Here is a 23,402-nt window from a genome sequence, read left to right as displayed (position 1 = left end):
GTTAAGAACCGGATTGCAAAGGGATTAAAAGAATTCTCATTTCAGATTCTAATCTTTTTTTTCCTACTTTCGATACTTTCGATGTCTTCGAACTGCAGCGTAAAATGAATTGGCATGGCGTTTCATGATTCAATCACATTTTAAAACGTTATATAAGTTATGTGTTTGTGATAATTACGGTTAATGATACAATAGATGTTCACACTTTTATGTATACTTCTGCATAGATGGTCAATCACCCGTGGAATTTGTGGACGGTTGACGAAACATGAACGGTTTATCCTCTGTCCTCTCAGAGGCCGTTACATCGGAAACAATATTGCTACTTGGCATGTTCTGCACCGTTGTGTTGTCGTCGAATAAGTAATTGTACACATCGTCCATGGTAGTAGTGTTAAACAATCCATTGGTGAACCCCACCGTGCTGAATGCTGAATTGTCGTTCCAGTTCAAATTACTGTTTATTCCGGGGTTGCCTGGCAATGGGTTGTTCATGAGTGTCAGCGGGTTTTCCATTGACATCGAGGGGAACATTGACGTTTGCGAGTTTGTCCCTCCTGTGAAAGTTGGGTTGTTCTCGGTTGCAGGGTTGTTTTCGTTGTTCATGGGTCTCCACCCAGGCTGGTCTTGCAGACCAAGTATTTGTGGGGTGGTAGGATTGGATGGTGGATTGGACGAAGTTGGGAAGAATGATACACTTGGTGAAGTCGTCAATTTGTTCGACAATAAGTTTATCAGATTTGTATAGCTCTTCGTAGGTTTATAAGAAGCATTTGCCCCCAGGTTAGAGGATTCGGTGATCGTTGCTAATCTGTTATTGCCGTTATTGGCAGTTTTCATATAGGACTGGTCATTATTGCTCAGAATATTATTAGTGTTATTAGCGGAAATGGGCATGTCATCCGCTGTTGATGGGTTTCTCAGTACATTGATATTGTCGTTACCTGAGAAGGTAGTGGACAATACATTATTCAACAAATTCAAATAAAAGTCAATGGCGGAATTTTGTAAAAGGTGCAAATCTTTGAAAACTTGGAGGTACTTAACAATTGACTTCAGGTGCATCATTAATTCGTTGGACGTACTATAATTAGTATTAACAAGGGGAAACCTTGTGTCGAACAAGTATTTCAGAATTGTCGCTGAGAAATCGAACAGCTGAGAAACAAAACACCACGCTACAAAAGGCGACGTTCTGTTTTTCCCTGTTTGTAGTTGTGAATCTATGCATAAAAATAATCTCCTGACTGATCTTAAATGTAATTCTAACACTTTCTCCAAAACATTAGTCTCAGACAATTGATCGTTTACGGAGACAAACTTCCTGATCGTGAAATTGTTGATGTGAAGTTGCAACATATCTTTGACTGGATGTGTAATTTTATCGCCAACTTTATCAAGAAAATTAACTGTTGAAAGCAACGTGCTGTAATCGCATGTGTTCACTGTTCTAAGTTTCAACAGTAGCCACTGGTTCATATCGGTGATAGAGATGAACTCCTTGTGTTCGTTGGCATTCAGAAAAATCTGTAACTCATCGATTGGAATATAGTTTAGCGAATTGAACAAATTAGATCTATCGAAATGCATGTTCAAGAGTATATCTTGATTCACTAGTGCGTACCATAACAGTTTCCTCTGTTTTAGCATAGTTACGTTCTCGGTGGACGTCGGTATGTCCTTTATATTCAGACCCAGTGAAACTGCCATCCTAATAGCCAGACCGTTTATCTGGTATGCGGAGTTTAAGTTATTCCAGAATGTGTTTTTAATTGTAAGATACAAGGAAAATAAGTTCAAAGTCACTATCAGGTTGACAGAGCTTGTAAACAGGAGCATGTTTGCATCATTCAAATAAAATGCGGCACTCTTGTAGTAATACCGATCAATATCAGTGGACTCACCATCATTGCACCACGATCCGAGAGCCAGCACAATACTTAGTAGGAACTGCCACTCGATATTATCCGTCGAAAGTGTTTTCTTTGTAGAGGCCCAGTCCTTGATATCATCGGGCACCATCAACGTGTCCCTACTTTTGAAGTGGGCCATGAATTCCCTTTCATTTATTATCGGGTGGAATGGATGAAATTTTTCGAAGTAGTACTGCACGTATCGTTTGGTCGTTGATTTCTTTGTTAAGAAGACCTTATCCAACACCACGTTATGTTGCTGCGATCCCTCGCCTGCGATAAAGTTAGTCCGGTCTAGCCCACCCTCTGTGACGTTATCGCTTGAATCGTTGACTAATTGTTTTATCGAGTTTACAGTCATAAACCCGTGGATGTTAGACTTGATCGACCTCATTTGTGAGACCTTCGATGCGGGGCCATAGACCCCACAGTTTACGCCGTCCAGAAAATTGACAAAAGTGTTGGAGTTCACCGCATCCGATGCCATGGACAACTCACTCCAGTTGAACCCATTCAGTATATCTGCAGGGATACAAGTACCATCCACCTCCTGGGTGAAGAGAACATTGCTGCCATCCTTGCCTGTCCGCGTCACGGGACTAGACGACGCACCGCGGGTTGTATCAAGCGAGGCCGCCGACGGAGCATCGGACATACCGGTACCCAACCGTTCCATGACATCGTTGAGTTGTTGGTTCGGGTACAGTGTGTTGAAGAGACTCTGGAAATATGCCAGCTCGTTCTCCACTTCTGTTAAATGTGCTCTCGTCAGCGGAGACCTTTTCGCCTTCGGCGAATAAGTACAGTTCCAACCGTTCTTCGCACATTTCCTGCACGCAGGTTTGTCCTTAGAGCATTTCAGCTTCTTGATTCTACACAGATCACACGCCTGGTCTGTACTCGAATTGGCGTGATGCCTACTCTCCTCCTCTTTCATTCGGATCATAGCTCTCACGCGCTCTACTTCTCCCCAGTTGCCTGCCGTCAGCTCTGTTTTCTAGAAATCCTGGGCGCACGTCTCTTACCAACGCAAAGAATATCAAACGGAAGACCCTTGTGCCTACCAGTAAACCGTCAACTTGCAACGGTGACGTTATTTCGTCACTCTTTCTCTTTTTTGTTTTTTTTACTTTCCTTCTTGTTTTCCGATTCCCGTTCAGAAGTCGGGGAAACTTTGGAAATTCTGCAGTTTTGTGCGCGTCTTTCTACGTTCAAAGGCAAATAAAGGGATATCCCACTTCTTGGAAGTATTGGCAACTTTAGCAAATACGCCTTTAATTTTTTGTTTACGTGTTGATAGTTGTCTTTGTTTGCCTCTCAGGGTCTGCCGCCGTGGCAGTTGTTCTCTTTGGGATTTGAACGAGACTAGTCCGCGAGGTAGTGTGCAGAGTGACGCTTAATCGGAGTTTGGGTGCATTTTCCGCTGGTTAACCCAGACATACAGCTGTTCTGCAGTTTTCTTCACGGCTTTCGTTTTTTCCTCTTCTGTTTGAGTGTGGTTTGTTTGTTTGCGGGTGGCTCATTCCTCACTGCCTAAGGTGAAGATTGCTCATCGGTAAAGTTAGCTGTTTTACTTGCAGTGCCCTGGTCCACGTGGTAAGTCTATGTGCGGTGCAGGCGACAATGAAGTGGTCAGGTGTCAGCAGTCGCTCATTGAGCAGTTCAGGAAGCTGACGGGCGTGCTGAACGACAAGTGCAACGTGATCCAGTCGACGCAGCTCTCTAAAGATGAAAAGTTTCATACGGTGAGTCAGGTCTTGAACCCACAGGTCGCGCATATAGCCACCGAGATACAGTACTTGGAGGAGACCCTCGAATCGCTATTGAAGACGGATTGCTCCACTGTGGTCAACGAGACGGTCGATAATGAGAGTGAGTTCCAGTTCAACATGCATGAGGAAGGTGCTGGTGAATATGGCGAACCAGAGATAGAGAGTAAGATACCAAAGCAGGACTCGCACGGAATAAGTGGCGCAGAATTGAGCGATAGCGGAGACGACAACGTTGAGATTATTGGCTCGTCCTCACTTCAGCAGATTGTGCTTTCCGACGAGGACCAAGATGACGTGGAGATTCTTGAGGATTTCGAGGAAGATCTGCAAGAATTGGATGGCAATGAAGACCTGCTGCAGGTTGCTGCATGGAACAGAGTAGATAACGATGAAATAGAACTGCCGCCAATTCTGAACGACGCACCGTTACCCACGCTCCCTGATAGGGAAGAGGAGCAGACACAGCCTACATACCGATGGACAGATGAGCTTTACTACCATTTACAGGCTACATTCAAGCTAAAAGGTTTTAGACCAAATCAGTTAACCGCCATAAACTCCGTGCTCTCGGGCAAAGACGTATTCGTACTAATGCCCACAGGCGGTGGCAAATCGTTGTGTTATCAATTACCTGCCCTTGTAAAGTCAGGAGAGACGAGGGGCACCACCGTTGTCATATCTCCCCTGATTTCGCTAATGCAAGATCAAGTGGAACATTTGCTGGACTTAAACATAAGGGCTTGCATGTTCAACTCGAAAAACTCAGCCGCTCAGCGGAACGAAGTTTTCAACCTACTGATCAACGGTGACTTGGACCTGATCTATATGTCCCCGGAAATGATAAAAGCTTCTGCTCAGTGCCAACGGGCACTGGGGACTCTTTACAAGAATCGTCAGCTTGCTCGAATCGTCATTGATGAGGCGCATTGTGTCTCTAACTGGGGGCACGATTTTAGACCAGACTATAAGCAACTAAGCTATTTCAAAATGCAGTACCCTGAGATACCCGTGATTGCACTAACAGCAACTGCTAACAAACAAGTCCAAAGTGATATAATAAACAATTTACGCCTGAAAAGCGCCGTACAACTAAGGCAAAGTTTCAACAGGGATAATCTCTTTTATCAAAGTATACCGAAGAACAATAAAACAAGCATACCTTTGATTGTGAACTCCCTGAAGACAGTGTTTAGAGGTCAATCTGGTATCATATATTGTCATTCCAAAATTGCTTGTGAGAAATTAACAGCCTTACTCAAAAAGGAAGGTATCAACTGTCGATTTTATCATGCAGGCATGGATACCACAGACAGGGAACTTGTTCAGAGAGGTTGGCAGGCAAATCAAATCCAAGTCATCATTGCCACTATTGCGTTTGGTATGGGGATCGATAAGAGTGACGTGAGGTTTGTTTTCCATTACACAGTCCCAAGGACACTAGAAAATTACTATCAAGAAACTGGCAGAGCGGGAAGAGATGGAAAATTTTCATATTGCATTACATTCTATTCTTTTGCTGACATTCGAACACTTCAAAAAATGATTCAGAGAGATAGAAAACTAGATAAGTCCAATAAGTTGAAACAGCTGGAAAACTTACAGCAAGTTATGAACTTCTGCGATAACATGATAGATTGTCGAAGAAAGCTGATCCTCTCATATTTTAACGAATCCTTTGATGTGAAAGACTGTAATAATAACTGTGACAACTGCGCCAAACAACATTTTAAGAGCGAAACTGACGGTTCAAATACCAATGTGGAGGACGAAGAAAAGGACATTACTGATATAGCTCTGAGAATTGTCGAGTTGGTACGCAGCATCCAGGATGAAGTAGTCACCACATCGTATTGTCAGGATGTTTTCAAGGGGTCTAATATGTTGAAGATTGTTCAAGCGAATCATCATATGCTACCCGAGCACGGTACAGGTAAATCACTGCGTAAAGTTGACATCGAAAAGATATTTTTCCATTTGATTACGTTGAGAATACTACAAGAATACTCCAAGACAAATGGACTAGGCTTTGTTTCTAATTATGTGAAAGTTGGGCCAAATGTGAGGGACCTTAAAACCCCCGATTGTTCTATTAAGCTACGATTTTTCAAGGAAACCAAGAAAAGAGTACCTTTGCAAAATGGATCCCCTTCAGAGAGTACAGCATCTGCTGATGATAATCTACCATTCATTAAAGTGTTAAACAAAAGGCGTCTATCAATGCTAACAGAACCTGTACGTGCTATTGCCCATACTCCGACCTCACCAAGGTGGGCTTCGAATAAGTCTAATTTCCGAGTCGACGAAAGGGAGCTGCAATACCGAATAAAAGTAGTTGATGCAATCCGCGATGGCCACTTGACAAATATTATCGAAGACGACTCAGCGACCGCACTGAGTCCAGGTGGAAATAAGAAAAGGAAATCATTCAAACGTAAGAGATCAAAAGGTTATCGGAGAAAGTCTGTCAAAAGAGGGTAAGGTTTTATACTTCTAGCATTTAGCATACATATATATATATATATTAATCCTTTTACTAATAGCATTGCGCCAGAGTGGAATGTGCTGGAAGCAAAGAAATGATGCTGCACTACGCATGTTTGGGGTGTGGCAGGGTCTCCCAGCAGACGGTCACTGCCGAGCGCCGGAAGCTCCTCCCCCGGATGCGCATTATATAGGAGAGCTACATAAACTGTCGATGAATGCTTTTCACCTTTCATATGACGATATGCAATGTAACAATGTACGAAGCCGGATTTCCAATATCCAACATAATCCTCTAACATCATTGTGTGAGGATAAATTGGGAACTCCCTTTGGGAATGAACTCATGAACCGTTACTCTATCCAATACAGTACCGAGAACTATTATAAACCCGACATGTGAGTATACAAACTCGAGACATGCGGATGGCCCGTTATCCGGAACGTATATAAACCCCAAGGTATCTGCACCGACATCTTTTAAGACTGTCTCTAAATCCAGGACCCGACTAACCAACAGCTAACAAACAAGTCTTAGACAAGCACGCACAACTGATATAACTACATACTTTACGTATACGGCGTAAATATACAATATCAGAGTCCTTACACAGTTTATTCAAACACAACCTGCTTCAGCTCTTACACATTGTTTAATAGTTTTTGTTGAAGTTTTTATAATTATTAGAAAAGTATTCCAATGAGAAAGTGATCTTAAACGATAAAATTTCCCAGGGCGGTACTAGGGATAAATTTGGATTTGTGCTCAATTTTCTTTCTGCTGAATTGGGGTAAATAGAACTAACATCATGCTAGGCTGATAATGCTGAATATAGAAAATGACTATTATAGGGGTGATAAGATATCATCATAGGCATAAACATTATATGAAACGAGAATGAAACGTGGCATCTATAGTGATACGCGGCAAATATAATGATACGTGGCAACTATGAAACGTATAACAATATTGCCACGTATGTCGCACTATGAAACATAATCCTATTCTGAGAATATCTGGGAAATTCTCACATATATAAAGACTAGTTATATCTATAGTATCGGTCTCTATCTTTCTGGACATACAGAAGAGACCATCGAACCTTATACTTATATAGTATAACTAAGAAGTCAATTTATCTAAGTCATCTCTCATACTCTACTTAAAATGGATAGTCACGGCGAGAAAGACAATATCCAACAGATAAGACAACGATAAGAAGTTCTCCTATTTACATACGAAACAGCGTAGTTGATTCAAGGTTACCGGATTTTTAAACATATATATAAAGGGCATGTCCCTCTACATATTTCCTCTCCACGATCCATGGAAAGGAAAGTACCGAACCATATACTTGTCAAAGTATATTAAATAAATAGTTCAAGAATCTACTATCAATATCAAAACCCTATCCTAAGATGGATCCTAACGGCTATGACTCCAAGATCCATCACTTTCAAACAAATAGGAAAGTACAGATGACTGCTACTGATAATCTGTTGGATATTGGAAATCCGACTTTGTAAAATGTTACATTGCTTATCGTCATATGAAAGGTGAAAAGAATTCATCGACAGTTTATGTAGCTCTCCTATATAATGCGCATCCGGGGGAGGAGCTTCCGGCGCTCGGCAGTGACCGTCTGCTGGGAGACCCTGCCACACCTAGTGTAGCATCATTTCTTTGCTTCCAGCATAATCGCTCTCTAAACTGGACTATGCGATGTGACTTCGTAAGACGGACGGTTCAAGACAAATTGAAAACAAATTCAAAACTTCAGAATAAATGATTTATGTCAGAAATCAGAAGAAATCTACAACGTGAAAATTCCAAGAAAAGAAGAATGTCTAATTATGCTTGGTGTCACCTCAAAGAGTTTCTCGTAACCACCCATCTATTTGTCTTGGAATTCTATCGAACTCTCTTGTTACTGTTAAAAATCATTCCGCGCCGTTGATCATTTTCCTCTCTATAAAGATGAGGTTCTAATATTCAAACTATTTACAACATGGCCAGCTCCAATCAATTCCATTTACAGGACTACCCATTGAATGAGCTCATCTCGATTTGTTGCGAGACAATGTATTCAACCTTCAATGGTATAACCGCTACGTGCATAATGACATAATGAACAAAAATGATGATTTTAGAAAAACAACAACAAAATAAGTGTAAACAAGCTAGATTTAATCGATGTGTCGACTAAAAGGAACTAATCGAAAAGCCAGTTTGATCGATCATTCCAGAACTGTAAAGTAGTCGATGCCATCCAAAGAGAGGGAAGTTAAAAGTAATAATGGAATGTTCACTGACATAACAAATAAAACTGCGGTTCGTGTTTTAAAACCCTCTGCATCGAAGAAACATGAGGTGAAATACTTATCAAAAGAGAAGGTAAACCTTTTGGCACTAGAGCTTCGATTCAAAAGAGAAATTGCCAAAGAAACGGAAAAATTAAAAAAGACATATCCCAAGCCAATGCTGATATTGCAAGGTTTAAAGGTAACGATATCATGGAGCTTGAATACCAACTGAATAGAAGGGTTGCCATGTGTCGTAAAGTAACTGTGCAATGTGAGCGCTTTGAAGATGGAATGAACCACTGTTCAGAACAGCTGACATCTATTGAGGAAGAATTTAAATCAACAGAAGAGAAGTTGAAAGTGGATTTTGCGAACGATAAAAGTCTCTTGGAAGAAAAGTTCGCAGAAAGCATCAACGAAATGTCTTCAAATTACAATCATGAATTAATGGAGCTGGAGAAGATAACAGCCAAAGATGAGTTAGAAGTGGAAATGAATAGGTTGAGAAAGGATCTGATAGATTTATTGGAAGACTGTGACACACTGAAACTTTCAAATGAGAAGGCAGTTGCCCAAAAGGGGAAAACTCTTGCTGAGGAGTTTGAACAACATAAGCTGGAAAAAAATTCTAGCTTGGAATTATTGATTACAAATTACAAACAGAGTATGGATGAAAAGATCAGTTTGCTCAACGATACAGCACAATTGCGTCAACAAAATTCTGAAATGGAGAAAAGACTAAACGATCTAGAGAAAGAAATTGCCCAAATTACCAGTGAGATTGATAAAGCAGTTAGTGAGAAGGAGGCAATCGAGAATGAGAAATTGAATATTGAAAAAAATATTGAGGAGGAGACTGATAAAATGAACAAATTGATCTTATTTACCAAAGAGAACGAGGGAAAGTACAATGACTGGTATAACACGGTTGAGTATGAATTATCGAAAAGGAAAAAGCTGGAGAATTCCATAGATGAACTAAAGGGTAAAGTACGCTGCTTTGGTTATATAAGCGGAGAAGTACAAGATAAATTGAGCATAGACTACATTGAAGGAACAATTGTACACAATACCACCCCCGAAGAAAACCGTTCCTTCCACTTTACTAGAATTCTACCTTCCAATGCATTACCTCTGCCACAACTACTGTTTAGAGAGTACAAACCATTCCATGACTTATGCCTTTCAGAGGCCCAAGACTTTAACTTATTCACTGTGTCCAACGGTCCATGGTCCGAACTACAATTCCATTTCATGGAATTCTTGAAGCATGAATATTGTGACAATTTCGAAATAACCGTTCAAAACGTGTTTCTTTCTGACGAAAAAATCTCGAAGGATCTTTTGATCCCGAGGGATAGCTCGAGTAAATCCTGCATTACCGTGCAGATCGAATCTAACTTGCTAATATTGAATACTAGAGAGCTATCCCTAAAAGACTATCTATCCTTCATGAACTCTGAAAAGAATAAAACACCGTACAATGTCAAGAATGGGATCAATCTGTACAAACTCAAATTTCAGTCGAGGGAGGACCCCTCAGCGAAGACCGTGAATTTCCATTTGGTGCAGTTCGAGGATCTGACTCTATTAAGTGTACTACAAGAGCACCTCATTTCCCCAAGATTTGTATCCAAGACGAGCCATATAGGCCTGCTAATCACCAAACTTCTTCATCACTTGAAGTCTTGCTTTTTTTTCAATCTCGACGATTGCATGGACGACGGCCACTTACTTCCGACATTGAATTTTGCCTCTGATATAGGCAAAATCCCTAATCCGAAAAAACCTGAGCCAACGTCAAAGACGTCAAGCATGCGGTAGTGAGCACGCCCCGCCCCCCCTCCCCCATACCCGCAGATATTATTCAACGAAGGACAACAAAGAGTTCGTTCATTTGTCCGTGTCTTTTTTTTAATTAATTTTTATCGTTACATAGATACTGATGCATACATAAGACTTCATTACAATTTTCATTCCTCGGTCAACATATCCTTGATCAACCAATTCAGTTCCTCCCTTGTTCCAATATTTTTGTCGTCCAGAGGGGTGAACATTGGCTTCTCTTTCAGGAACTCGGGCAAGTCGTCAATGCTACTCCTCGTTACTACCAGTTCATCGTCGTTGTACAGTTGTGTGGCCGGTAAACTGTGATACATGTTTACTGTTGGTTCTACCAAATTGGGGAAAATTGTTAATGCATTAAATATATCTTCGTTTGTCAACGACATCTTTGACAAATTTTCACTTTCGTCGTCCAAGTTACCGTCCTGCAAAATGTCATCCTTCCCAGTGGAGACTGGGACGTAGACCCCAGCGTCATTAAGGTCATAGTACTCTGAATGCTTTTTTTTTCGGTACCGTACCGAATCGATACCAAATTCCACTATGCTTTTCAAGTACGCATCCAGTGCCATCGACAAAAGATCCACACACCTGGTGTCTACTGAACCGACGAGACCGTGCTCTCTGGCGATACCTATCATTTTCAGATACAGGGAGTCCGTATCTGGGAGAGCGTAGTTATCAGTTGCCAACGGCGCGTTGAAACCGTTTACTATATCTTGAGACCATTCTACTGGTGTCTTTAAATTATTAGCCTTTATTCTCATCAAAGTGTCTTGGTTTGTGACCACGGGAATCTTGGGAACGTTACTCAACCGACCTTGTAACACAGAGCAGTAGATAAACCCTTTTTTACCGGCCTCCTTTGTGATCATTTTGAGCCTATTCCTGTCGCTTGTAGGCAATGACATTACGATTTTCTTGTACGTCTCAATCTGAGAGTTATGTTTGTTAACTTTCCTTTTGCTCACCATGTTGTCACCCTTTAACTTATCATTCTGGAACCCCCAAGTGGACGGCCGTTTATCCTGATTCCCGAGGGGTGACTCCCGCAGAGAGTTGGTGAATATCCCCAGAAGCAGCTGATTATGCAGCCTTATCAGTTTGCGACGCTCCGTGCTCGAAGAGACGACGCCGAACAAGTCATTCAATTCAGACATAAGCTCCTTCCTGGACAACTTCCCCAAAATAAAATGCGAGATCAATTGCGAGTACTTAATCCAGTTGTCCTTGCCTATCAGTGACGTAACCTCCTCAATCATGGACCCCAAATCCAGCCTTTGATCCATGGCACTCTGCGCTACCACAGAGGATGGATCGTAATTGACCGAAGTGTTCAACCCATGAACCACCCCACTCATTTTCGACGGTGTCGAAGGGATGTTCGGTATCGTTTTCGCATTGGACATCGACGGATGACCAGTCTCCGTTTTGATCAGGTTCATCCCACCATTGCTACCGCCGCTCGAGCCATTGAGATACGATAAACCACCGAGAGATTTCTTCCCTGGCTGGTGCTGCTGAACCATCGACATACTTGCAAATATATGAATGTATGTGTTCTAATACGGCCTGCTCCACACCCCGTATGTTTGTTGTTGTTCTTCTTAGTTCAGTTTCCCCAGTAGAGCCAGCTTCACTAAATGGAAAAAAACTAAGAAACGACCAGAAGACTTATCCGGAAAAAGCAATTGTTCAAACAAAATCAAATATACGACTACTGAGAAGTAAAAACGACTGACACAAGGGGAGAAAGCACGCTCAAAGGCTAGTTAACAAACACTGGACGCCCCAAAGTCCACACATTCTTCTCTGCTTCAAAAAGAGAGCGTCGACAAAAAGTTCATGCTTTTTTTTGTTTCAACTGAAATTTTCATACAAAAAATTCAGCACGGGACCATGAATTCGGGTCACGTGGTCCTGGACCGTTTACCATTACCGAGGACCAACGTCTACCCTGGGCCCTCTCCCTTTATATGTAGTCACTTATCGGTTGATGCAGGCGGTATCGAGGTCTGTCCCACTCGTAGGAGTCTCGCAATTCGTCCAATTTATCCTGCCAGGTCTCGTTGAGTTGCGCGAGCTGGTTCTCGCGGGTGCGGATGGCCTGATCCAGTTGCGCCTCCAGATCGCGGTTCCGCTCCTGCAGGACGTCTATCCAGTCGTCTCTTTTCTTCAACGCCACTTTGTTATCTCCCGTGAGCTTCTCAAGTTTCGTGTTTATCTCGAACATGCCGTTGGTTACCGTTTTCAAGTCGTGGTATTTTTTGTGTAGGAGAGTGTATTTGTCCATCAAAGTCTTGGACTCCTTCAGCTCGTGTATCAGTTCTATTCGGATCTTGGCGTAGTCTGTCCTTAGCTGTGCATTCTCCTCGTTTATATCTCGCACTTGCTCCTGGATCTGCGAAAGCATCGAGTTGTTTTCTCCCAGCTGTCGGAACAACTCTTGGAACTCGCCGCTGTCCTTGTGCACAAATGGGAATTTCCCTGGTATTGACACGCTGCGGGTGTGGCCATCGTGTGTGGGGACCGACCGACTTGCAGCGGCCCCCTGGAACAACTTTTCGAGCATTGCAGTGTCCGAATCTGCGTCACTCTGCGATGCGCTTCTTCTTGCAGAGCGGGGGAACCGTCCAGTCCCGCGTTTTTTGTTCATGAAAGTGTCCGTCATCAATTGATCAGATGGGTATAGTCGTATGGGGCTTCTTAGCACCGCAGAGGGCTCCTCTCTCACATCGTCCGAGAGAAGATCGTACTTTCTGTAGAAAGAGGGGTCAAACCCATCCAGCGAGTTCGATCGCCGTTTGGGACTACTGCTTACCCCCGTCTGGAGATTCCGTCGCGTATCTCGCTTGGGACTCATCCGCACTGCCTCCTCAGAAACATTGGCATCTCTATATTTTTTCGATGGGGATATACCTTTACCAAATAGCGCATCTATAGTCCACTTGAACAGGCCGGACGAGGTGGCCTCTCTTTCCTGCGGGAACATTTATTCTGTTTGTATAGAAGATACTGGCCAATTCGGTTCCGCCCTTACTCCAGGCTGAACACAGCAATCTCGTCTATACGTGTGTGGTTCACTAATTTATCATGTTTTCACTTTTCTTTTCACTAACACACGATGAACTGATAATATTTCGTGTCACAAAAGGCTGCGACAGTTAAACAGAAACAAAAAAAAAACAACAGTGATGCGCAACCGCGAGAGAGGGGAGATTGACTGGAACTGGGGTCCTCATCGCGCATCTTGTTCAACACCGGGAACACCGCTCCTCGGTTGTTTCGACTTTTTTTTGGTGTAGTTGCCTGTAAGAGTAACTGCCCCATCACCATCAGCTGGTGGTATAGCGCAGACAGTTGTTTCAAAAAAAAGCCCGAACCTGAAAAAAGCAGTTCAAATATAGAAACAGCTGCACATGAAGAATCTCCCTGGGCACGAGTTAACACAATTCGTGTGTCTCTCCTGTCTGATCGGGGAGGCAGAGCGACATCTCCTTGATTTTTCTGGGCAGAGACTGGTCTCAGATACGAGACACGGCTGTGCCAAGCCAACAAGAGCTACTCAGAGGTCACCGAGCGTGTCTTCTGGCCCGTCGCCGTATCCTCCTCGACCCACACGCCTCGAGGGCGTTCTGCGGCCCGACCGGGAAACGGCCCCAAAGGGTATTGTTATATTTCGCGAATTCATCGAGGACCCATTTTCCCGATCGGGAAATAGTGCGGTGCGGAATATTCTGTGCCAGGCACATTTTTGCTTCCTGACATTTCGCGTCGCGTCGCGTATTTACCTTCCTGGATTTTGGCGTTCTCGAAGAAGAACCCGTTTTGGGGGATTCTCGCCGGGATGCACAAGAGACTTTCTTTTGGGATAGTTTGCAAATGCCCTTTTGGTGACGCTTCTTGCCCCAGTTAGGTGAGTCCGCGATTCGTTGCGTTTGGAGTGCAGAGACAGCGTTGTACCATACACGAATTATCTGTTCTATTTTCATAACTAGTGTTTTTTCCTTTGGATATTTGTGTTCACTCTCTGCTGCTAACGTTTGCTTAAGGCAGGCTGGTAAAATATATATATTGTTGGGCTTTGATGATTTAGATTCACAGAGGTCGATCATCTTCTCTTGGTTTTTTCTATCTTCAAAATTATAGTACCCTCCACCCACAACCACCAAGCCAGTTGTGTCTCATTCAACCCTCCCATATCACACTTCGTTCCTTCTCTTCCTTCCTCCTGCTGTACACTCCCTGCACGTTGTCAATCGCTTTTCTTGCACCCAGATAAACAGCAATCAGTCTTTCGTTCCCTTTACATAACACATTATTTTGCTCTGACAAACAACAAACTGCCATGGCTACTTCAACTTCGTCGTCAAGTTACTCTGCATCCTCTTTAATGAACAACAGCAACTCTACCACGACCGCTGCCTCCGAAAGTAACGTCCCATTGGGGTTGATAGTTACTGCAAGACAGAAATACTACCCTATTGAACTGTCCAATTCTGAGTTGCTCTCGCATTACGAAACTGTTCAAGAGTACCAAAATGACATAGCAGCGACTATTATCCAACAGTCGAACAAGTGCAACCCATCGACAAAATTGATTAACCAGCAGCCGGAATTGAACCCACTGTTCACGAGACACATCACCATTGGGTTTCTTTACAAACTGGCTCAATTAACAAGAGTGACCAACGGCATTTTCTTCCAAGCAACAAGATTGTTCGATAGGTACTGTTCCAAGAGGATTGTCCTGCGAGACCAAATAAATTTGATCTTGGGGACCTGCCTGTGGTTAGCAGCGAAAACGTTCGGTGGTTGCAACCACATCATCAACAACGTTGTGGTCCCCACCGGTGGGAGATTTTACGGTCCAAACCCAAGGGCTAGAATTCCAAGATTGAACGAGTTGGTTTACTACTGCAACAACAACATAAACGCAAACACAAACCCCGCGGAAAATACTTTGGACGAATCCATGTTTTTACAGATGGAGAGACACATCTTGGATACTTTGAACTGGGAAGTCTACGAACCCTCGTTTAACGATTACCTATTGAACGTCGACGAAAACTGCCTCATCCAGTACGAACTATACCAAAGACAAACTTTGGAAGCCCATGGTAACAACATGACCCCCCCCGCCGCGAACAGCAACGATAGCGAGTTGAACGATAAGATCCAATTGATTCATTTGAAGAAGTTCCTGATGGACTTGACCAGTTGGCAGTATGAGCTGTTGAATTTCGAGTTGTTTGAGATCACCTCCGCTTGCTTCGATGTGATCAATAAATTCACAAACGAACATGATCAATCGTCTCTTCTAGAACTGGCACAACCTTCTCCATTGAAACAATACAAAGTTTTTAACATCCTAATAAACGCCATTGTGAATGCCCCTGAAATTCTGCTGGACACGTACAAAGAGCATTCCGGCATAGTGACGTTCATCAACAACGTCAAGTTGTACGTTCTACAAACCACGGCTGTATCAAAGACACCATCTTCAAACAACAGGATCTCGATCAACACCTCAATGTTCGAAACCTCTTCGCCATCTTCAACTTCATCGATCCCATCTCCAATCTACTCTGCCAACAGTACAACCCCATTGAGGAATGTCAGCGGACACTCGGACAACTCCATATTTAGTACGATCATAGATACAAACTCACCAATTACACCATCGCTGTACCATAAAAACGAGTCCGCTTGGGATAGTACTTTGAGTGTCATCTCCAACAAAAGACAACACTCTGAACAAAACAAGGAAAACATCATGCCTCCAAGAAGCAAGTTTCTCAACACGGGATCGAATAACAGCTCGAAAACTTCGCTGATCTCGTTAACAATAGGACAAGGTCTTTGAACATCGCGCTTTTCCTCTATTGGGCTGGCACCAACACTCACATTAATATATCAACTCATCACTTTATATATGCATTATAGAAACTCCAATATTACATCTTTTTAATGAAACAGGACTTGAAAAAAGGGCTGATTTTCTCGTTGAAGTGAGTGCACCTTAAAGAGCAAACTGGTTTTAACGGATGCAAACCCACTGTCTCTCTCAATTCCAAAGAAAGTACCTACAAATGTAATATAATTTTATCAAAAGTTAGAATCGCCTCAATGGACAAATTTGAAAATGCTCTAATCAATCCCTAAGGACACCTGCCATTCATCGCAGCCGTTCGGACCTCATAGTCCCCACGGGTCCCCCATGATATGGAGGTTATTTACCATTGAAGACAGCACTCTCTGCTCATTTACCCTCTTTCTTTTTGTTAGTGACAACTAAAAATAAAACGACAGATTGATCAAAATTTCCAATATTGATTGATACACACTTATCAAGGGAGACTAGTGTCAAGAGCAACTCGCCCACCTTGCGATAATTGTTAACAAGAGTATACACGGCTGCAGCAGCAGAAACATGTCCATATCTACCCCTGCAGAGCTGGACGAGCTGATTAATAAGGCTACCAGTGCGTCGATTCCAAATGGTGAGCTGGATTTGCCTGTGGCGTTAGAAGTCTCGGATGTCATCCGATCCAGGAAAATCCCCCCAAAGGAAAGCATGAGGTGTCTCAAGAGGAGGATTGGGGCAACAGTGACTAATCCAAACACCCAGTTGAGCAGCTGGAAACTGGTAGACATATGTATCAAGAACTGTGGGATGCAATTTATTACGGAAATATGTTCTAAAGAGTTCATGGACATGCTCGAGCATACGATCTTGAAGCAAAAAAATGAATCATACGATAAAGAGATATTGGATCTGTCCACAACCATAGTCTATGAGCTGTATGTCACTTTCAAGAACGATTCGCAGCTGGGATATGTCAAGAAAGTGTACGAGAGACTGATAAATAAGGGGGTCACTTTCCCCGAAGGTATTGTTGCAAACGTCGAATCCCAAATGACTATCTTTGATTCCAAGACACCTGCTGATTGGGTGGAATCTGATGCATGTATGATCTGTTACCAAAAAATTCTCTTTTCTAAACTAGGAGACATCATTGCCGTTCGTGTGGTGGTAGTTTACTGTCAGGACCATTCCTCGCATTTTATCACATTACCAGACTTAGGTATCTATGATTCAGTTAGGGTATGTGACAACTGCTTTGACGAGTACGACTCGAAGAAAACACCCAAATCAGACAAGAAGAAGCACAAAAAGCACAAGAAGAAACTCCAGGATAGCCAAGGGGAAGAACAGGGTGATGAGGATGTGGAGTTAAAAAGGGCTATTGAATTATCTCTGAAAGAATCGAGGGGATACAGCGTTGAACCGATTGTTCCTGTTGTCGAGCCACCCAAGACTCGTGAGGGGAACGATATATCGGAGGAAGAAATGGATGCCGACTTAAAGGCAGCTATCGAAGCAAGCCTTAAGGAGGCGGAAAACGAGAAATTGAGAAAGGAACAACAACAACAACAACAACAACTACGACAAGCAGAACAGACACAACCATCGTTTGACCTTAGTACTGCCGACGAAGAAGATATATACCTGTTTGCCTCTCTGGTGGAAAGAATGAAAACACAACCTATAGCTGAAGTTTTAGAAAACAGACAGCTACAAATGTTATACGAGAAAGTAATGAAAACAAAACCAAGGTTAAATGTCGCCTTGAATGACAAAATTACAAAATATAACACGTTGATTGAGATGAATGGGGAAATTTCTGACGTGATGAACATGTACGATGATTTATTGGAAGAGCAGCTGAAATCCATCAATATATCACAACAGTACGCCATCCCATCACAGATGGCCCCGCCACAGCCATACCCGGCCTACCAAGTGGCGGAGGATTTTCCGCAATACCATGCCCCTCCATCAACCGTTCCCCAACAAGACGTCTCACACGAGCAACAGCAGTTCCAGCAGCGACGTGCCTTAGCGGAACATCTGTCAAGTGAACGGAGGGAGCCTGCACAGGCACAACGGTCCAAATTTACGGAACTCTCTGGTGTTTCGAATAACCCCGAAGCCCCATATCCGGCAGACTCACCACAACTATCTAATGAGCCATCTGAACCTGTCTATCCTGATTCAGATGCTATTGAAACGACAACGAACGGAACCGGCGAACAAAATAATGTATCGACTGGCTACGTTCCATATCCACCGGAGTCAACTTACCACAAAGAGCAAACTTCCACGGAACCAACACAAGCGCTAAAGGAAAATATAACCTCATTTGATTTCCCGACGGTTCCTGTAAAAAAGGTTGCTCCCAATCATCTCAACAATGAACATGCCACCACTGGAACAGAATCTTTGGTGGTAGAAGAGCCTCCGAAGGAAGAAGAACTGTTGATTGAACTATAATTAACTACACCTGCCCCAACCTATCACCAATCCATCATTTTATATATATATATATATATATACTTGTATATATATGACTTTAGTTACGTAAGTGCATGAATAAGAAGCTGCCATGGCTGGTCAAAAACCTCATAGGAGAGTGTGATAAATTTCCTTTTTTGTTGAATTTTATCTGCCGTTTATACCGGTATTTCTAAGTGAGTTTCTCCACAACGGAAAGTAATGCTCTACCATCCTTCCATCGTATAATCATGCTCAATACTAGGAATGATACCGGTTATGAATTTCAAAAATACCACCAAGTATTGATCCACGCGCAGCGTGTCATTTATATCATCCTGCAAATCCTCCCAGTCGTCCTCCATCGATTCTGTGGACTGCAGTTGAGACTGTTCAGTTTGATCCCTCTCTCTCTTCTTCACCTGGCGTATTTTTTCGAGAAGAACCTTCATCACGTTAGCATGCTTACAAGGGTGTATCGACACCGAGATAACCGTGCCTTTATAAAAGGGCAGCTTCTCGATTGTGGCAGTTTTGTGTCTGTACTCCTTTGTAATATCTTCGAACATTTCATCAGCGGTTAGCGGGGAGCCCTGCGCGTTATATCCAACGATGTACATTTTGGGTACCCTGTACGAGGTTGAATACGTAATGTACAGATCATAATACCTCTTGTTCTCATCACTCTTTATTATAATTTCGTCATCATCACCATCCCTGCTTCCGATACTCTCAGAAATCTCCAGTTCACCAATAGCCTCATCTATATCTTGAGAGGCTTCCGGGTTTGCCAGGGGGGAAGGGTCAGTGTCCGCAGTAGACTTCGACAACTCCTCTTCGTCGAATATAAATGCACTTGGCCCCATCGCACCCGCTTCAAAGAAGGCGTTCGCACGAACCGAAGAGGGGACCTTTCTCGTAACAAGAAACTGCTTCCCCTCAGGAAGGAAATCTCTTACACTAGCGTTCTTCAGGGACTCCTCATTACCGTTCCATCGCCATGTAGGGAACATGTGTGTCAGATAGTCACCGGACAACGTAAACTCCTCCGGAGTGATTTCGCCGCTGCTGAAAAACGTGGATTTGTGTGTTACAGGGGTCAAATATTCCCTCCAACTGCTAATTTTAGATCGTAGCATCGCTGTTGCGGTCCTTACCGGGTGTATTTTCTCTTCGCTGTTACAGTGTTCCCTTTGTAACAGCTTAAAATCGGAATCTACTTCATCTCTAAAATCAACTAATTATATTCATATTTAAAAAAAAGAGAAGAGGAAGATACGGAACCTTGAAAGCAACGACGATTCCTCTCTTCGTAAGTTGCAAAGATCACACTAACGATCAGGATATACCGTTGAACTTTTGCTCTTTTAATATTAGTGGGTTTACTTAACGATGGATGGTTCTCAATTGCAGCGGAGACGGTCCAGGAGACTTAAACGGCGCTATAGAAGTGAGAGCGGGAGCAGTTTCACTACAGGGAGTGGTAACTTTTTCAGCGAGTCAGGTGGGAATACCGATAATGACAGCTACTACAGTGAGATGGAGCCGATTATGAGTGGCGACTTTTCGCATATGGGCAGCCCCTCGCCAAAGATCAGGCGCAGCAGGCCATCTATGAGAAGGAGGACATCTCTCAGTGACCGCTCGAGAGGTGAGGCCGCTCCGAAGAAACGGTGGAGTGATTCTCGGAAGGTTGTGTTTATCTTTGGTGCGTTTCTGGGTTTGGTGATCCCAGCTTATTTTGGTGCGTCGCATGTCCATAGTCAGAATAAAGATTTGTTCGATAACCTTGTGAATTTTGAGAACGTCAGGGACTACGTGGACGACTGGAAGACCGTATTGCCACAAGGCGTGTCAAGTTTCTTTTCGGATTTGCAAAACGTTGTGCTCCCCACGAGTTCTTTGGAGAAGAACCTTCAACACTCGTTTGCTGTAGGTAATCAATTGACCGAGGAGATTGGAGCCAAAGCGAAGCATCCAGTGGTACTGGTCCCCGGTGTCACTTCTACGGGGATTGAGAGTTGGGGGGTGTCCGATGTCGATGGCTGTGACTCATCCACGCATTTCAGGAAGCGGATGTGGGGGTCCTTCTACATGCTGAGAACTATGGTGCTAGACAAAGTTTGCTGGCTGAAACACGTCAAGTTAGATCCGAAGACAGGGCTGGACCCTCCAAACGTTCGGTTACGTGCAGCGCAAGGTTTTGAGGCCTCCGATTTTTTCATTGCTGGGTATTGGATTTGGAACAAAGTCATTGAGAACCTCGGTGCTATCGGGTACGATCCGGACAAGATGGTTACCGCGGCTTACGACTGGCGGCTGGCATATTTGGATCTGGAGGTGCGGGACAGATACTTTACGAAGCTTAAAAGTCAAATCGAGGTTCTGTACGATTTGAGCGGGGAAAAAGTTGTCCTTGTAGGCCATTCCATGGGGTCCCAGGTCATCTTCTACTTCTTGCAATGGGTGGAAGCAAAAGGTAAGTTGTATGGGAATGCAAATGATGGTTGGGTTGATAAACACATTGATTCATTCATCAACGTTGCTGGTACTCTGCTGGGCGCGCCGAAATGTGTCCCCGCGCTGATCAGCGGTGAAATGAAGGATACCATCCAGTTGAACACTTTGGCCATGTACGGGCTAGAGAAGTTTTTCAGTAGGAAGGAGAGATTGCAAATGTTGCAAACTTGGGGAGGGATCCCCTCCATGTTACCCAAGGGTGGAGACATGATTTGGGGGAACGCGTCCTTTTCACCAGAGGACGCGCAGCACAACAATACGGACACCTACGGCAATTTCATCCGTTTTGAAAGAGTCGTAAGCGACAAGTTCAGCAACTTGACCATGGACGGCTCGCTGGAACTCGTAAACAAGTTGTCCCCCTCCTGGTTGCAAGAGCGCATCCGCGATCAGTACACCTTCGGCTACTCGAAAACAAAGGGAGAACTAAAAAAGAACAAAAAGCACCACCGCCACTGGTCTAACCCACTGGAGGTGGCCCTTCCGAACGCTCCGGATATGAAGATATACTGCATCTACGGTGTGAACAACCCGACGGAGCGCGCGTACGTGTACAAGGAGAGCGATAACCGCACGGCGTCCACGTTGAACCTGACAATAGATTACGACAGCAAGATGCCCGTGTTCTTCACCGAGGGGGACGGCACGGTCCCGATCATCGCGCAGGCCATGTGCCACAAGTGGGCGCAGGGGGTGTCCCCATACAACCCTAGCGGGATGAACGTGACAATCATCGAGATCAAACACGAGCCGCAGGGGTTCGACATACGCGGCGGCGGCAAGAGTGCCGAGCACGTCGACATCCTGGGCAGCGCAGAACTCAACGAGTACATCCTGCGCATCGCCAGCGGCCACGGCAACACCGTCCGCAGCCGCCAGCTCACCAACATGACCCAGTGGGTCCGCAAGTTGCAGTTCCCCATGTAAGACGGCGACACAAAAGATTAAAAAAAATGAAAAATTAAAAAATTCAAAAAAAAAGACATCGATTTTGTGTCACTTTTGTTTCCCTTTTCGGCAACTGAAGAAAAAGAAACAAAACGTAAACAAACAAATTTCTGCTTTTGGCGTTTCGTTTCTCGAGATTCGATTTGTTTGCGTTAGCGTCTCGAGGCTGACGTGAGGCAGGCTACGTTCTGTACCGTTCGTGACACCGTTTAGTTGTGTTATAGTTCTGCAGCGCACGGTGGAAAGGCGTGCACAAATATCTGCAAGTCTTTCTTTTGCAAAACGGTAACAAACACAGTATCGATGTCACTGGAACAAGGATACAGGCTGCCGCTGGGTGAATTCGCCGAGTCGAGACTGAACACGATGATGGTGAATCGGTCCCCGCAAAAGGTTGGGAGAATTGCGCCGCTGAAGAAAGCAGGCGTGCTGGCACCGCCGACGCGGGCGTCAATTGGGGACACCAACACGATGCACTCCCCGACCAACAGGATCCTGCATGCCATCACGTCCAGGAGGAGACCGCTGCATCCTTTGGACCGCAATAGCGACGCAGGGCAGAGCCAATTGTCCGCGAAATCGAGCAATTACTTGCAATTCACGGGGACGCTAGCGGAGAAGGCATCGCCTAATGGGGAGAAACCGCAGCAGCTCAACGATTACAGTGCGGTCTCCAAGAAACTGCAAGTGAGATTGCAATTTGCATACTACAAGTTGGTCACAAGCCAAACGGACCTGAAATTCGCGGACCTGAAGTCAAAGCACTTGATCAAACAGACACAATGCGGGCAGCCGCAGAAAGGGCAACAGCGTGCCTCGAAGGGCAGAACACATAAGAGAAGAAAGCTCGTCGTATCGCAGGGGAACTACAGAACCCCGGCGAAATCCAAGAGACCCCATGGCGACCCGGCGAACAACAATTTGCATCACGACACCACCCTCCCTGCTGACGAGCACGACCCGGACTCGACTATCGTCAAGGACACAAGTTACCTGTCTACTACACTCGCTGAGACCAGCAACGACACAACTCCAATCAGAAGCCAAATTGGAGCCAATTTCCACCAGAGGCAGAGACAGCAGACACCAATGAGCGTGAAGGCGGCAAAGTCTTTACTCCACCTCTTCACAAGCAGCAGCGGTCAGGGCTATAACAAGGAACACGCATTTAACGTGTAGAAAACCTTGACAAAGGCAGCGATCCACCATGACCACCCCGGCTTCCCTCCTCTCATAAACCTGTCATCTCTTCACCCACAGGCTGGAAGAACTGTGCAATTG

At 44.1% G+C, this 23,402-nt stretch overlaps 11 protein-coding genes across 11 annotated transcripts; 6 read left to right on the top strand and 5 right to left on the bottom strand.

Moving 5' to 3' along the window:
• Positions 1–231: 231 nt before the first annotated feature.
• Positions 232–2,859, bottom strand: GAL4 (galactose-responsive transcription factor GAL4; the record flags this gene model as incomplete). The annotated part of the gene is made up of 1 exon (XM_022607476.1): positions 232–2,859. One exon carries the CDS (start codon positions 2,857–2,859, stop codon positions 232–234), a length of 2,628 nt encoding a protein of 875 aa, XP_022464067.1.
• Positions 2,860–3,517: 658 nt separating this feature from the next.
• KNAG0D00680 (RecQ family ATP-dependent DNA helicase) lies at positions 3,518–6,163 on the top strand (the record flags this gene model as incomplete). Its single annotated transcript, XM_022607474.1, has 1 exon — positions 3,518–6,163. The coding sequence occupies one exon, from the start codon at positions 3,518–3,520 to the stop codon at positions 6,161–6,163; it is 2,646 nt and encodes an 881-aa protein (XP_022464066.1).
• A 2,517-nt stretch (positions 6,164–8,680) lies between these two features.
• Positions 8,681–10,294, top strand: VIK1 (Vik1p; the record flags this gene model as incomplete). The annotated part of the gene is made up of 1 exon (XM_022607473.1): positions 8,681–10,294. One exon carries the CDS (start codon positions 8,681–8,683, stop codon positions 10,292–10,294), a length of 1,614 nt encoding a protein of 537 aa, XP_022464065.1.
• Positions 10,295–10,443: 149 nt separating this feature from the next.
• On the bottom strand, positions 10,444–11,760 carry HFI1 (Hfi1p; the record flags this gene model as incomplete). The annotated part of the gene is made up of 1 exon (XM_022607472.1): positions 10,444–11,760. One exon carries the CDS (start codon positions 11,758–11,760, stop codon positions 10,444–10,446), a length of 1,317 nt encoding a protein of 438 aa, XP_022464064.1.
• Positions 11,761–12,287: 527 nt separating this feature from the next.
• Positions 12,288–13,307, bottom strand: BBP1 (Bbp1p; the record flags this gene model as incomplete). Its single annotated transcript, XM_022607471.1, has 1 exon — positions 12,288–13,307. One exon carries the CDS (start codon positions 13,305–13,307, stop codon positions 12,288–12,290), a length of 1,020 nt encoding a protein of 339 aa, XP_022464063.1.
• A 580-nt stretch (positions 13,308–13,887) lies between these two features.
• KNAG0D00640 (uncharacterized protein) lies at positions 13,888–14,430 on the bottom strand (the record flags this gene model as incomplete). The annotated part of the gene is made up of 1 exon (XM_022607470.1): positions 13,888–14,430. One exon carries the CDS (start codon positions 14,428–14,430, stop codon positions 13,888–13,890), a length of 543 nt encoding a protein of 180 aa, XP_022464062.1.
• A 233-nt stretch (positions 14,431–14,663) lies between these two features.
• Positions 14,664–16,181, top strand: CLN2 (cyclin CLN2; the record flags this gene model as incomplete). Its single annotated transcript, XM_022607469.1, has 1 exon — positions 14,664–16,181. The coding sequence occupies one exon, from the start codon at positions 14,664–14,666 to the stop codon at positions 16,179–16,181; it is 1,518 nt and encodes a 505-aa protein (XP_022464061.1).
• A 567-nt stretch (positions 16,182–16,748) lies between these two features.
• Positions 16,749–18,653, top strand: VPS27 (ESCRT-0 subunit protein VPS27; the record flags this gene model as incomplete). Its single annotated transcript, XM_022607468.1, has 1 exon — positions 16,749–18,653. One exon carries the CDS (start codon positions 16,749–16,751, stop codon positions 18,651–18,653), a length of 1,905 nt encoding a protein of 634 aa, XP_022464060.1.
• Positions 18,654–18,880: 227 nt separating this feature from the next.
• Positions 18,881–19,792, bottom strand: ATG3 (Atg3p; the record flags this gene model as incomplete). The annotated part of the gene is made up of 1 exon (XM_022607467.1): positions 18,881–19,792. The coding sequence occupies one exon, from the start codon at positions 19,790–19,792 to the stop codon at positions 18,881–18,883; it is 912 nt and encodes a 303-aa protein (XP_022464059.1).
• Positions 19,793–20,045: 253 nt separating this feature from the next.
• LRO1 (phospholipid:diacylglycerol acyltransferase) lies at positions 20,046–22,100 on the top strand (the record flags this gene model as incomplete). Its single annotated transcript, XM_022607466.1, has 1 exon — positions 20,046–22,100. One exon carries the CDS (start codon positions 20,046–20,048, stop codon positions 22,098–22,100), a length of 2,055 nt encoding a protein of 684 aa, XP_022464058.1.
• A 324-nt stretch (positions 22,101–22,424) lies between these two features.
• On the top strand, positions 22,425–23,300 carry NRM1 (Nrm1p; the record flags this gene model as incomplete). Its single annotated transcript, XM_022607465.1, has 1 exon — positions 22,425–23,300. The coding sequence occupies one exon, from the start codon at positions 22,425–22,427 to the stop codon at positions 23,298–23,300; it is 876 nt and encodes a 291-aa protein (XP_022464057.1).
• Between the last annotated feature and the right edge of the window lie 102 nt (positions 23,301–23,402).

The sequence above is a fragment of the Huiozyma naganishii genome, chromosome 4 (assembly GCF_000348985.1).
Source record: "Huiozyma naganishii CBS 8797 chromosome 4, complete genome".
Taxonomy (NCBI): Eukaryota; Fungi; Ascomycota; class Saccharomycetes; order Saccharomycetales; family Saccharomycetaceae; genus Huiozyma; species Huiozyma naganishii.
The sequence above is the reverse complement of the archived record's forward strand: the minus strand, read 5'-3'. Positions and strand labels throughout refer to the sequence as shown.